The 15,282-nt window shown below is 44.4% G+C and overlaps 1 protein-coding gene across 1 annotated transcript in view; it reads left to right on the forward strand.

The window, feature by feature from the left end:
* The window catches only part of APPBP2 (amyloid beta precursor protein binding protein 2), a 78,765-nt gene that overhangs the window by 36,911 nt on the left and 26,572 nt on the right, over positions 1 to 15,282 (forward strand). The window contains exons 3-5 of the mRNA XM_070735301.1: positions 1,333 to 1,484; positions 6,509 to 6,632; positions 13,182 to 13,350. Coding sequence (XP_070591402.1) covers positions 1,333 to 1,484; positions 6,509 to 6,632; positions 13,182 to 13,350 — 445 coding nt within the window. The remainder of the gene's footprint in view (positions 1 to 1,332; positions 1,485 to 6,508; positions 6,633 to 13,181; positions 13,351 to 15,282) is intronic.

Here is a 15,282-nt window from a genome sequence, read left to right on the forward strand (position 1 = left end):
ATATATAGAGAGAGAGAGATTAGATAGATAGATAGATAGATAGACAGACAGACAGACAGACAGACAGACAGACAGACAGACAGACAGACAGACAGATAAATAGGATAGATAGACAGACAGACAGACAGAGAGATAGGATAGATAGATAGATAGATAGATATTTATATTTAATTTATATGGCAGGCAGAGTACTTGACTTATGACCGTAATGAAGCCCACCCGTTAGGGTCCTACATCGTGAAGTTTATACAGCAGGCAACTACATGACCGGATCCAATTTTATGACCTTTTTGCAACAATTACAGGTAGTCCTTGACTTGCAGCAGTTTGCGTAGTGACGATTCAAAGTTACAATGGCACTGAAAAATGTGTCTGCCAAGTTTATGGGTGGGGGACAGGGGATGTGAACTTTCAACTGAGTGGAAACTCAGATTCAGGTTTCCCTGCGTAGGTGTCAGGATGGCTCCGGAAATACATTGGAACTTTTGAGGACTCAGATTTATTTCGGATGTTACCTCGGAGTCTTCGGAGAAGGACGGCATACAAATCTAATAAATAATAATAGTAGTAATAATAGTAATAATATTGTTTTAATTTTATTGTTGTGAGCTGCCCCGAGTCTGCGGAGAGGGGCGGCATACAAATCTAATAAATAAATAAATTATTATTATTATTAATAATAATAATAATAATAATACCTGGAACCTTGACAGTGACCTACAACTGTTTTTCATCATTATGATCATTGCAGTATCTCCTAGGATCACGTGCTTAACAACTGGTGCATACTTATGACCATTGCTGCTTCCCAGGGTCATGTGATCAATTTTTGCAGCCTTCTGACAACTTCAATGGGGAAGCCAGATTCACTTAACAGCAGGGCTACTAATTTATCAACTACAAAAACTCACTTATCAAATCTCTCATTTAACAACAGAAATTTTGGGCTTGATTGTGGTCATAAGGACTACCTATATTTAGCCCATTACTGCCCATGGTGCAGTTTTACCCCCCAAAATACATGCCAGTTTTCAGTAAAAATCTAAATTGTGGTCACATGATTGCGGGATGCTGCAGACAGCCATAAATACAGGGCAGTTGTCAAGTGCCTGAGATTTGGTCACATGACCTCTGCGTGTCAGAACTTTGGAGCTGAGTTGCACATATCCTTGGGAGGGATCCATCCTAATTTTGAAAGGTCGCTTAAGGAGCAGTTGCAAGTCAAGGACCACCTACATTGCTAATAGACATTAAAAAAGACTTCAAATCTCTAGTATTGATAGAAGGCAAGAAGATGCTCTTATCTCCCTGGTGGTGCTTTTTCTTTTCTAGGCATCTCCTTCATCACTGCTTCCAGGCGTTGATGGATCACGGCGTAAAAGTTGCTTCAGTCTTGGCCTACTCATTCAGCCGGAGGTGTTCCTACATCGCAGAATCAGATGCTGCCGTAAAAGAAAAGGCGATCCAGATTGGGTTCATCTTAGGTAACTCTCTGCAGATAAAATATTAGCCACTTCACTTCCTTATAGGTAAAAGGGCCATGGTGACGCAGTGGTTAGAATGCAGTATTGCAGGCTAACTCTGTCGACTGCTAGGTGTTCGATCGTGACCGGCTCTAGGTTAACTCAGCCTTCTATCCTTCCAAGATTGGTAAAATGAGGAGACAAATTGTAGGGGGCAATATGCAGAGTATGTAAACATGTTAGAGAGGGCTTTAAAGCACAATGAAGGCTAAGTGCTACTGCTGTTGCTTTAAGGGTTATGTGAAAATTTAGCACTTTGTTGTTTTAAAAACAAACCATCTCCAGCAAACTGAACAGGGAAAGTTTAGTTTGTCTCATTAAGTAGATTCAATTCAATTTCAATTTATTAGATTTGTATGCCGCCCCTCTCCGAAGACTCGGGGTGGCTCACAACAGTATAACAATGGAACAAATCTAATAATAAAATTATATTAAAAAAACACCCAACAATTTAAAAACCATACAGCACATACGTACCAAACATAAAATATAAGAAAGCCTGGGGGAGATGTCTTAATTCCCCCATGTCTGGCGATATAGGTGGGTCTTGAGTAACTTGTGAAAGACAAGGAGGGTGGGGGCCGTTCTAATCTCTGTGGGGAGTTGAGGGGCCGCCACAGATAAGGCTCTTCTCTTGGGGCCCGCCAAACGACATTGTTTGGTCGACGGGACCCAGAGAAGGCCAACTCTGTGGGACCTTATCGGCCGCTGGGATTCGTGCATTAGAAGGCGGTTCCGGAGGTATTCTGGAACCAAGAGGGACACGGATCCAGTAAACAGGTGGCGGAACTCACAGCTCCAATGGCCTTGTCCAATGAATAGTTGAAGATGTTGTAAAGAGAAGCCAGAAAGTTAGCCAGATTCCGGTTCAAATTCGTAGTCGAGTGTAGACTTGCTTAGTAGTCTACATTGGTTGCCGATCAATTTCCGGGCACAATTCAAAGTGTTGGTTATGACCTATAAAGCCCTTCATGGCATCGGACCAGAATACCTCTGGGACCACCTTCTGCCGCACGAATCCCAGCGACCGGTTAGGTCCCACAGAGTTGGCCTTCTCTGGGTCCCGTCGACTAAACAATGTTGTTTGGCGGGACCCAGGGGAAGAGCCTTCTCTGTGGCGGCCCCGACCCTCTGGAAACAGCTCCCCCCGGAGTTAAGAACTGCCCCCACCCTCCTTGCCTTTCGTAAAGTTGTTAAGACCCATCTCTGCCGCCAGGCATGGGGGAACTGACACATCTCCCCTGGGCCTATACAGTTTATACATGGAATGTATGTGTGTGTGTTTGCTTTTAATAATGAGGTTTTTAGTGTTTGTTAAATTATTAGATTTGTTCTTACATTGTTCTTGTTATTGTTGTGAGCTGCCCCGAGTCTACGGAGAGGGGCAGCATACAAATCTAATAAATAATAATAATAATAATAATAATAATAATAATAATAATAATAATGATCAGGTGTCCCGCTGATCATATTCAAGGAATAACTATTTTCTATAGGAGCAAGGCTGCAAGCTTTCGCTTTTCCCTTTTGAAACAGAAAATTGTGTGGTGTACAGGTAGTTCTCGATTTAACAACCAACAGTTGAACCCCACATTTCTATTGTTAAGCAAGACTGTTGTTGAGTTTTGCCCCATTTTATGACCTTCCTTGCCACAGTTGTTATGTGAATAATAGCAGTTAAGTTACTAACACAGTTGCTAAATGAATCTGGTTTCCCCATTGACTTTGCTTGTCGTGTGATCACCACATGACCCCGGGACGTGGCAACCATGATAAATATGAACCAGTTGCCAAGCGTCCGAATTTTGATCACTTGAACATGAAGATGCTGCAACAATCCTAGGTGTGAAAAGCTGTCATAAGTCACTTTTTTCAGTGCCATTGTAACTACAAGTGGTCACTAAGCGAATGGTTGTAAGTCAAGGACTACCTGGGTTCAGCATCATTGTTGCCGTCATTTATCCAGTGCTTCCATCCCTTTTTCACCCCTTCTGGGGCTTCAGCAGTAGGGATGTGCGTAGAAGATGAAGGGAAGGTCTCTTTTCTTGAAACTGCTCTGTCTGCTTGTCTCTGCTTCAAAAATAGGAATGGGCAGTTTAGCCTCTAGGAGAATCCATGCAACAAACACGTTATAATGACAAGGCATTTCTCAAATCAATTGTCCTGATGAATTGTCAAGAAGAAAGAGAAATGTAGCCTTCACTCTGAAAAAGTATGGAGGAAAGATATATTTAAACTATAATAGGACACTCCCTAATTTATAGCTCATTCTTTTTAAATGTTAAATGCCATTATATCAGTTACCACTTCAGGCCTTAGTCATAGTCAGCTCCCGTTTTGGATTACTGCAATCAGTACGCTGATGATACCCAGCTTTACATCTCCACCCCATGTCCAATCAACGAAGCAGTGGAAGTGATGTGCCGGTGCCTGGAGGCTGTTGGGGCCTGGATGGGTGTCAACAGACTCAAACTCAACCCGGATAAGACGGAGTGGCTGTGGGTTTTGCCTGCCAAGGACAATTCCATCTGTCCGTCCATCACCCTGGGGGGGGAATTATTGACCCCCTCAGAGAGGGTCTGCAACTTGGGCGTCCTTCTCGATCCACAGCTCACATTAGAGAAACACCTTTCAGCTGTGGCGAGGGGGGCGTTTGCCCAGGTTCGCCTGGTGCACCAGTTGCGGCCCTATCTGGACCGGGACTCACTGCTCACAGTCACTCATGCCCTCATCACCTCGAGGCTCGACTACTGTAACGCTCTCTACATGGGGCTACCTTTGAAAAGTGTTCGGAAACTTCAGATCGTGCAGAATGCAGCTGCGAGAGCAATCATGGGATTTCCAAAATATGCCCATGTCACACCAACACTCCGCAGTCTGCATTGGTTGCCGATCAATTTTCGGGCACAATTCAAAGTGTTGGTTATGACCTATAAAGCCCTTCATGGCATCGGACCAGAATACAGTGGTACCTCAAGATACGAACCCCTCGTCTTACGAACAACTCGTGATACGAACCCGGGGTTCAGAAAAAAATTGCCTCTTCCTACGAACTTTTTTCAAGTTACGAACGCGTTCGGAGGCTCCTGGGAAATAGGAAGGAGTGGGGCCAATTGAAATTCTCCCATCTGCAGCGTCATCGGTCTCCGGGCAGACTCTCCCTCAATTTCGCCCGAGGGAGAGTCTGCCCGGAGACCGATGACGCTGCAGATGGGAGAATTTCAATTGGCCCCACTCCTTCCTGGAGGTTGCTAATTCCTAACTTCTAGGAAGCCCCATTCTGCGCTCAGCAGCCTTTCCATGATCCCTTCCCTTGGCGCAGAGAAGGAACCGGCGGGGAATCCCACTGCCTGATCCAAAGGGATTCACAGGATCTTCCTTGGAGGGGGGCGGGAAGGACCTCAGGAGGTGAGGGGTGAGGCAGGGCGGGGCCAGGCAAGGGAGGCCAGAAGGAGGGCTACCGGCTGTTTTAAAAGGTGACAGCCGGGCTGGGGGGGCTTCCCAGCAACCCCCCCAGCCCGGCTGTGACCTTTTAAAATGGCCGCGCGGCTTCCCAGCCATCTCCCGAAGACAAACGCCAAACCCAAACTTCCGTGTTCGCCGTTCGGAGGCTCCTGGGAATCAGGAAGGAGTGGGGCCAATTGAAATTCTCCCATCTGCAGCGTCATCGGTCTCCGGGCAGACTCTCCCTCGGCCGAAATTGAGAGAGAGTCTGCCTGGAGACCGATGACGCTGCAGATGGGAGAATTTCAATTGGCCCCACTCCTTCCTATTTCCCAGGAGCCTCCGAACGGCGAACCCGGAAGTTTGGGTTTGGCATTTGGCTTCGGGAGATGGCTGGGAAGCCGCGCGGCCGTTTTAAAAGGTCACAGCCGGGCTGGGGGGTTGCCGGGAAGCCTCCCAGCCCGGCTGGGAAGCCGCGGGGCTGTTGTAAAAGGTCACAGCCGGGCGGCAGCGATTTTTTTGCGGGGGTTTTTTTTTTTGGTTGCACGGATTAATTGACTTTACATTGTTTCCTATGGGAAACAATGTTTCGTCTTACGAACCTTTCGTCTTACGAACCTCCCCCTGGAACCAATTAGGTTCGTATCTTGAGGTTCCACTGTATCCGCGAGACTGCCTTCTGCTGCACGAATCCCAGCGACCGATTAGGTCTCACAGAGTCGGCCTTCTCCGGGTCGCGTCAACTAAACAATGTCGGTTGGCGGGCCCCAGGGGAAGAGCCTTTGCTATGGCGGCCCTGACTCTCTGGAACCAGCTCCCCCCAGAGATTAGAACTGCCCCTATCCTCCTTGCCTTTCGTAAACTTCTCAAAACCCACATTTGTCGTCAGGCATGGGGGAATTGAGATATCTTCCCCGGGCCTATATAATTTATGTATGGTATGTTTGTAGGTATGTCTGCTTAAAAATGGGTTTTTTTAACTATTTTAAATTTTAAATTGTATATTATTAGATTTATTATGAATTGTTTTATTGTGTTGTGAGCCGCCCCGAGTCCACGGAGAGGGGCGGCATACAAATCTAATAAATAATAATAATAATAATAATAATAATAATAATAATAATAATAATGTACATGGGACTGTCCTAGAAGACCATCTGGAAGTAGCAAACATTCAGTTTTGGGTACGCCACCATTTTTTGTCAGTGGGGTTTAAAACAAAGCAGAATCTTACCATCATCGTTTATATATCAATCGATGTGTTCTTTATGACTATTGAAAAATCACCCCAGTAACTGACCTCTTTTCTTAGTCAGCATGCTTAAATATTAGCCGACAGCTTGAATTTCTTATTTAGACCTCCTGAGGTTACAGACTGGATAAATGTGACCCAACATTTATTGTATTAGCATTCAATTTAATTTATTTAATTTATATGCCGCCTAATCCCGTGGGACTCAAGTCAAGACTGGACGTCAAAGTCTTTTAAAATAAGATCAGTTGTGTTTTGGAAATAGGCAGTGATACCTTGATCTTTCCAGGAGGGTTCCTGTCTGATGCTGGCTGGTACAGTGATGCTGAAAAGGTCTTCCTTTCCTGCCTTCAGTTATGTACCCTTCATGATGAGATGCTCCACTGGTTTCGTGCTGTTGAATGTTGCGTCAGGTAAGCACTGCTCTGTCTTGAAGGCTGAAATTTCAAGCAGCAAAATGCACCTCTGCTTACATAAATGGATTATCCAGATGTTACAACACATGCTGTGAGCCGCCCCGAGTCTGCGGAGAGGGGCGGCATACAAATCTAAATAATAAATAAATAAATAATAAATAAATGGTTGCCTTTTCTGTCCTCCCCAAACAGGAGTAAAACGATGGAGGAAGGGAAAAAGATATTTCTGTAAACATTCTTTCCTTTGTCTGACCCATTCCCCACAAGAAGGGGTTACAAGAGAGTAAGCAGTTGGTAATACAGTGTTCCCTCAATTTTCGCGGGGGATGCGTTCCAAGACCGCACGCAAAAGTCGAATTTCCGCAAAGTAGCGATGTGGAAGTAAATACACTATTTTTGGTTATGAACAGTATCACAAGCCTTCCCTTAACACTTTAAACCCCTAAATTACAATTTCCCATTCCCTTAGCAACCATTTAGATTATTACTCACCATGTTTATTTATTAAAGTTTATTTAAAAAATATTTATTAAAGGTGGACGAAAGTTTGGCGATGACATATGACGTCATCGGGTGGGAAAAACCGTGGTATAGGGGGAAAACCCGCGAAGTATTTTTTAATTAATATTTTTAAAAAACCGTGGTATAGACTTTCCGCGAAGTTCGAGCCCGCCAAAATCGAGGGAACACTGTACACCAAGCTGCTTGTGTAGTATACTTGCAGCTGCTGGTGCAGGCACATCGTTTTCTATGTCTATTCCACATTGTGTGCCTACATATTCTCTTGTAATCCATTCCTCTCCAATTGCAAATATAATTTCACCACTATGAAGGAATTACTCAGTTGTTAGAATATGTGATTGTTTTCCCTGTCCTCCGAACACTGAGATGGAGGAAGAAAAAAGTGATTTCTTTAAACAGTCTCCTGCATCTGACTCATTCCCAACACTTGCAGAGCACAAAATTGGAGAAGAAGGGATTACAAGAGACTTATGCAGTTGGGGAATATGTCAGAATGTTTGTGTAGTGCACTTGCAGCTGCGGGTGCCACCACATTGCTTTCTATGTATATTTCCCATTTTTTATCTACTTACTCTCTTGTAATCCCTTCCTCCAATGAATGTAAATGCAAATTAATTAAAATTATTCCAATGTTAATTCCAGGGAGCAGCGGAGTGCTTAGCAGGCAAACAAAAGTGAAAGGTATGAACCTGATTAGTCTTGTGAGTCATGTGATTTCTCACTTAGTGACACTTTCCTTAACAACAGTTGCTGATCTTAACTGATGTCATTGAAAAAGACTCCGTATATACTGAAATTCAGTAGAGATACCAACATCCAAGATACCTTAGAATATATTCTTTATTTACAAGACCCTCTAGAACTAGATGATTAAAAATTAGAACAGTGCTCTGCTCATTCCCAAGTTGGAGGATTGCGGGAACCAATGGAATACTTTACCCATAGAAATATGACAAGCAACAGAAGAAGAATCAGTACAAATTCTAACTAGGAGAAGGACTGGCTATATCAGGCATTGGAGTTAAAAGAGGGATCAGCCTTAGAATTCTTTTGTAGCCACAAGCTAAGTCCAGCCTTCCTTGAGAGCCATTAACCCTTATCTAATTTTAACCAAGTGCTGACTGTTAATTGAGAAGTATGGATATGGTCTTTCCAGCCCAACATTAATGAAGCTATATCAGGAAACGGGGAGAACAGCACTGGCTAACCTATTGGATATAATATGCATTCTAATAGATATCCACCTGTTCTGATTTCAGGCTGATTCGCATAATACAATGGTACCTCGTGATACGAACCCCTCGTGATACGAACCCGGGGATTGGAAATTTTTTGCCTCTTCTTACGAACTTTTTTCGGCTTACGAACCCACCGCAGATCGCAAAATGGCGCTCTGCTGGGCGCCGCCGCACAGCTGTCACCTTTTAAAACAGCCGGGGGGCTTCTCGGCATTCACCCGAACCCGAACTTTTTGGGTTCAGGAGGCCGCCGAGAAGCGCCGCTACCCGGCTGTCACCTTCTGAAACAGCCGGGGGGCTTCTCGGAGTTCTCCTGAACGCCGAACCCGAAAGTTCGGGTTTGGGTTCTGGAGTCCGCCGAGAAGCGCCCGGCTGTTTCAGAAGGTGACAGCTGGGCGCCGCCGCTCAACGGAGCGCCGTTTTTGTGATTGGCGTCGTCGTTCTCGGCCGATCTGGAGGCTAGAAAGGAGGTGGGGAATCCCAATAGGGAATTCCATGGGCGGAGCTTTCACATCACGAGAAGCCCTCCGGCTGTTTTAAAAGGTGACAGCCGAGCGGCGGCGCCCAGCGGAGCGCCATTTCCCCCCCCTTTTTGCACGGATTAATCGCTTTTACATTGTTTCCTATGGGAAACAATGTTTCGTCTTACGAACATTTCGCCTTACGAACCTACTTCTGGAACCAATTAGGTTCGTAAGACGAGGTATTACTGTACTTGGAATAAAGGGATTCTCAATGAATCTCATTATAAAACATATCCTCTTTATTTCTCCTTACATTTCAACTCTGCACACAGTTTTCTTTCCTCATCATTATTATCTCAGCAATAAAGTAGATAAGCCTGGAAGTAGCATGAAAGACATTCCACAAGTCATTCTAAAATTTATGGCTAATTAAGGCTAGCCAGGAGTCATAAAGAAATAGATAATAAATCACACTTCAGAGCAAGTTTCAGGAAAACTCCTCATGCTCTAAGGGAGTACACACAACACCCCCCACCCCCCAAAGGGACTTAACAGAATGTGCATAGTATTATACAGTGCTTTTAATTTCACAGGCTTGCAAAATAATGTTTAGGATTAGCCAATGCAGGTCAGGGCCCTACCTGAACAAGGAAGTGCCAGATGCGGGCTAGATAATTGGGAAAGGTGAAAAGTACCCAAAAGAAGGCAGTTATGTGCTTCAAAAAAATGGAGAAATGGACTGTGAGTTGTTTTGATTGTGTCAAGCTGTGGTATGTGGTTAGGAAAATGGCAGTCACAGAACGTCTCCTTATGAGAAACCTATGTGCAGATCAGGAAGCTGCACTACAGACAGAATATGATGAGATCCATTGGCTTCAGGTTGGCAAAGAAATTAGACAAGGCTGCTTATTGTCTGTTTATTTATTCAGCCTGCATGCATTAAGTATGTGAAAGACGATAAGCTTGATTTCAAAATTGGAGGAGGAAATATTAGTCATATGCACTAAGCTAATGACAAATGTCATTGTTATTGTGTCCCCCCCCCTCTGAAAACACATCTCCATGTAGAAAAGCCTGCTGGGCTGTCTGAAGATTTACAAATCGGTTGTTGTATATAGTTCCACTTTACAATGCCTTGGTAAAACCACACTTGAAATATTGCATCCAGTTTTGGTCGCCACAATTTTAAAAAGATGTTGCAACAAAGATGATAAGAGAATTGGAGGATAAACGTAGAAAGAATGTTTTCTGGAACTGGATATATCTAGTTTAATGAAAAGAAGGACTAGGGGAGACGTGATAGCAGTGTCCCAATATCTGAGGGGATGCCTCTGCCACGCCAAGCTATTCTCCAAAGCACCTGAGGGCAGAATCAGAAGAAATGGATGGAAACTAACTAAGGAGAGACCTAGCCTAGAATTAAGGAGAAACTTCCTGACATTTGCAACAATTAATCAGTGGAACAACTGGCCTCCAGAAGTTGTGGGTGCTCTAACACACAAAGTTGTAAGAAGAGATTGGAAAAAACATTTGACTGAAATGGTATATGGCAATGATGGCAAACCTAACATCAGCACTGAAAAGAGTGACTTGTGGCTGTTTTTCACACTTAACAGCCATGTAGCATCTCCACAGTCACATAATTTAAATTCAGATATTTAGTGATTGGTTCATATTTATGACTGTTGCAGTGTCCCGGGGTCATGTGTGTGATTACCTTTTGCAGTCTTTTTGCAAGCAGAATCAACCGGGAAGCCAGATTCACTTAATAACTGTTAGTAACTTAACACAACTACAGTCATTTACTTAACTGTGGCAAGAACGGTTGTAAAAACGGGTCAAAACTCAACTGTCTCACTTAGCAAGAAAAATGTTGGGCTCAATTGTTGTAAGTCGAGGACTGTGTGTAAAGGCAGTCCTCAATTTACAATCACAATTGAGGCCAAAATTTATGTTGCTAAGTGAGAAATTTGTTAAGTGAGTTTTGCTCCATTTTACGACTTTTCTTGCCACCGTTGTTAAGCGAATAATTGTATTTGTGAAACTGATAGCATAGCAAGTGCATTTTAAACTTAAAGTGGTACCTCGGTTCTCGAACGCCTTGGTTTTCGTACATTTCGGATACCGAACAAAATTTTCTGCAAAAATTTGCTTCGGTAGGCAAACAAAAATTCGGAAACTGAACAGAAAATTTTGTTTACTATCCGAAATGTAAGATCTGAGGGGACGAGGTGAGAGGGAATGGGAGTCGGGATCTGACACGCCCCTCCTGGCCGCCCTCTTAACAGCCTCCCATTCTCTACCTTGTAACTGCTCCAAGCTGCAGGAAGGGTAGGGCTGGCTGCAATACCGGCAGCTTCGGGGGGCTCCTTTCCTCAGTGGTTCCATTCATTACCTTCAGGCAGCTGCACCAACTTTTTCTTTCCCGCCGCCGGCGGCGGCTTCAGCAGCTTCCCTTCATCACGTGACGTTCCTGACGCTGCTGCTGCTCCTTGAAGGGAAGCTACCGGAGCCGCTGCCGCTGGGAAAGAAAAAGTTGGTGCAGCTGCCTGGAGGCAACGAACGGAACCGCTGTGGAAAGGAGCCCCCCGAAGCTGCCGGTATTGCAGCCAGCCCTACCCTTCCTGCAGCTTGGAGCAGTTACAAGGTAGAGACTGGGAGGCTGTTAAGAGGGCGGCCAGGAGGGGCATGTCGGGATTCCGACTCCCATTCCCTCTCACCCCGTCCCCTCAGATCTTTATCCCATAGGAAATACTGTAGATTTATTTATTTATTTATTTATTTATTTATTTATTTATTTATTTATTTATTTATTTGGATTTGGATTTGGATTTGGATTTGGATTTGGATTTGGATTTGGATTTGGATTTGGATTTGGATTTGGATTTGGATTTGGATGCCGCCCCTCTCCGAAGACTCGGGGCGGCTCACAACAAGTGAAAACAATCATAAATAATCCAATTAATTAAAATATTTAAAGATTTAAAAAACCCCACATACTAACAGACACACACACAAGCATACCATGTATAAATTAAACGTGCCCAGGGGGAGATGTTTAATTTCCCCATGCCTGACGGCAAAGGTGGGTTTTGAGGAGTTTACGGAAGGCAGGAAGAGTAGGGGCAGTTCTAATCTCTGGGGGGAGTTGGTTCCAGAGAGTCGGTGCCGCCACAGAGAAGGCTCTTCCCCTGGGGCCCGCCAAACGACATTGTTTAGTTGACGGGACCCGGAGAAGGCCCAAGTCAGTGGGCTGGGAACCAATTAAATCCATTTCCATTATTTCCTATGGGATAAATTAATTCGGTTCTCGACCAAATCGGTTCTCGACCAAATCGGTTCTCGGCCACACTTCTGGAACAGATTGTGGTCGAGAACTGAGGTACCACTGTATATATTGCTTCATAGTGCTTTTACAGCCGTTTCTAAGCGGTTTACAGAATCAGCATATTGCCCCCGACAATCTGGGTCCTCATTTTACCCATTTTGGAAGGATGGAAGGCTGAGTCAACCTTGAGTAAGGGTGAGATTGGAACTACAGTAGTCCCTCGCTATACCGCGCTTCACCTACTGCGGCTTCACTTCATTGCGAGTTTTCAAGAAATATTAATGAGAAAAATCATTCGCGGATCTTTGCTGGTTCGCGGGTTTCTAAGGAAGTCGATCGGCAGATTTAAACAGCCCGCCGAACTCGATTGGCAGGTTTTAAAAAAAATATATATCTAAAATTGTAAATACTGTATTTAAATACTGTATCTAAAATAAATACTGTGTGGGAAGGGTTTATAAACACTGAAAACAATGAAAACTTACCAAACAATTACAATATAAATACTTAAATAAGTACTATCAGTCGATAAATTCCCCATCGCGGATTTCACCTATCGTGGCCGGATCTGGAACGTAACACCAGCGATAGGTGAGGTCTTACTGTACTGAACTACAGCTAGCAGTTAGCTGAAGGAGCCTGCAGTGCTGCCTGCTAACCACTGTGCCACCCTGGCTCTAATAACCTCATCGTTAAGTGAATCTGGATTCCCCATTGACATTGCTTGTCAGGAGGTGCTCAAAAGGAGATCACATGACCCCAGGACACTGCAGCCACCATAAATACAAGTCAATTTGTAGCATCTCAATTTTGATCACATGACTTGTAGGGATGCTGTAAAAGTGGTAAGTGTGAAAAATGGTGTAAGTCACATTTTTCAGTGCCGTTGTAACTTTGAATGGTCACTAAATGAACTGTTGTACGCTGAGGATCCTCTGTAGCCTTGTATGAGAAATTCTGGGTGCTAAAACAATTTCCTGGATCTCTTCCCTAGGTTATTGCATGTCCGGAATGGCAACTGTAAATATCACTTGGGAGAAGAAACCTTCAAGTTAGCACAATCCTATATGGAAAAACTAGCTGAGCACGGCCAGCAAGCCAACAAAGCTGCCCTCTACGGAGAGCTGTGCGCTCTCCTCTTTGCCAAGAGTCACTACGATGAGGTGAGTCTGAAAAACAGGCAGATGCTTTCTCTCCAAGCGAGAGTTTTGCTTTCAATTAACCGAGCCAACAGCGCATCCACACACAGATAGAAAATTGTTCTGTCGGGCTCTCTGGTAGAATCCTCCCAAAAATTTACAGATACAAATTTCAGACACACACACGTTTGAAAATTCAAAACAATGTTCTTTCTAATGAAAATTCACTTAAACTAAGCCCTCTTTTGGTATAGCAAAGAGCACTCTCTCCAAACAAACTGGTAATTTATACAAGTCCCTTATCAGTTCTGTGATACTTAGCTTGCAGCTGTGAGGCAATTCAAAGTCCTTCTTTCACCAAGTGAAACACACTTTGCTCTGGTTTAGTTTCAAAGCAGGGAAAAATCAGCACACAAAAAGTCAGTCAGTAAAGCAGTCATGAAACACAAAGATCAGATAATCCTCCACAATGGCCAAACCCACAGGCTGCTCTTTATAGCAGCCTCACTAATGACCACAGCCCCACCCAACCACAGGTGGCCTCATTTTCTTTGATAATAATCTCTCAGTTGTTGCTGCCTATGCATCGCTCTCCGCATGCGTGGCTGTATCATTAACTCTTGTTCTGAATCCAAGGAGGAGCTAGATAATTGATCTCCTTCTGAGCTGTCTGCCCCACTCTCCTCCTCCCTGTCACTCATGTCTTCTTGGTCAGAGGAGCCTTCATCATCAGATTCCACCGGGGGCAAACCAGGCCTGCAGCATGTAGATGTCTCCCCCACATCCACAGTCCTTGAGGCAGGAGCTGGGCCAGAGCTAACCACAATAGAAAATGCTCCGATGATTTTGCAGCAAGATTCTCACGTGATGCAAACAGTGCTTGGGTAAAGTTAGCCGCCTTCCCAGGTGTAAATGTTGAGATCTGCATGAACACCGAGTTTGTCTTGGCCCTAGTAAGGCCGGGCTAGCAGGAACTGGCACTTCACTTACCAGCTATTGAGGTCTGGCTGTTGAGGTCTCCTTTCCACACCTTAGCCCAGTGATGGCGAAACTTTTCAGTACCGATTGCCCAAACTGGAACGTGAGTTCATGTCTGTGCACCAGACCACCGGAAACCTGAAGACCAGCTGACCAGTGCATGCATGCATGGGGTTTTTTTGGCCAGTGTTTCCGGACTGAAAAAGGCCCAGAAACAGCCTGAAAAATGGTCTGGGTTTTGGCCGTTTTCCGGCCTTTTTCCTTTGCTCGGGCACTCACAAAGACCAGCTGAAATGCACACCGGAAACCAGAAGAGCAGCTGGCAACTGCGTGTGTGCCCACAGAGAGGGCTCTGCATGTCTGGAGGACAGAAGGGAAAGGGGGGACATGATCGAAACATTTAAATATGTTAAAGGGTTAAATAAGGTTCAGGAGGGAAGTGTTTTTAATAGGAAAGTGAACACAAGAACAAGGGGACACAATCTGAAGTTAGTTGGGGGAAAGATCAAAAGCAACATGAAAAAGTATTATTTTACTGAAAGAGTAGTAGATCCTTGGAACAAACTTCCAGCAGACGTGGTAGATAAATCCACAGTAACTGAATTTAAACATGCCTGGGATAAACATAGATCCATCCTAAGATAAAATACAGAAAATAAGGGCAGACTAGATGGATCATGAGGTCTTTTTCTGCCGTCAGTCTTCTATGTTTCTATGTCAGCTGTGGCACATATGCCACAGGTCCGCTATCAGGGCCTTAGCCAATATTCCTTGGCCTCAGCCAGCCTTTATTTATTTATTTTATTTATTCGATTTTTATGCCGCCCTTCTCCTTAGACTCAGGGCGGCTTACAACAACATGTTAGCAATAGCACTTTCTAACAGAGGCAGCCTTTGCCCCCACAATCCGGGTCCTCATTTTACCCACCTCGGAAGGATGGAAGGCTTAGTCAACCTTGATGAGATTTGAACCGCTGA

Source organism: Erythrolamprus reginae, chromosome 1 (genome assembly GCF_031021105.1).
Source record: "Erythrolamprus reginae isolate rEryReg1 chromosome 1, rEryReg1.hap1, whole genome shotgun sequence".
Lineage (NCBI taxonomy): Eukaryota > Metazoa > Chordata > Lepidosauria > Squamata > Dipsadidae > Erythrolamprus > Erythrolamprus reginae.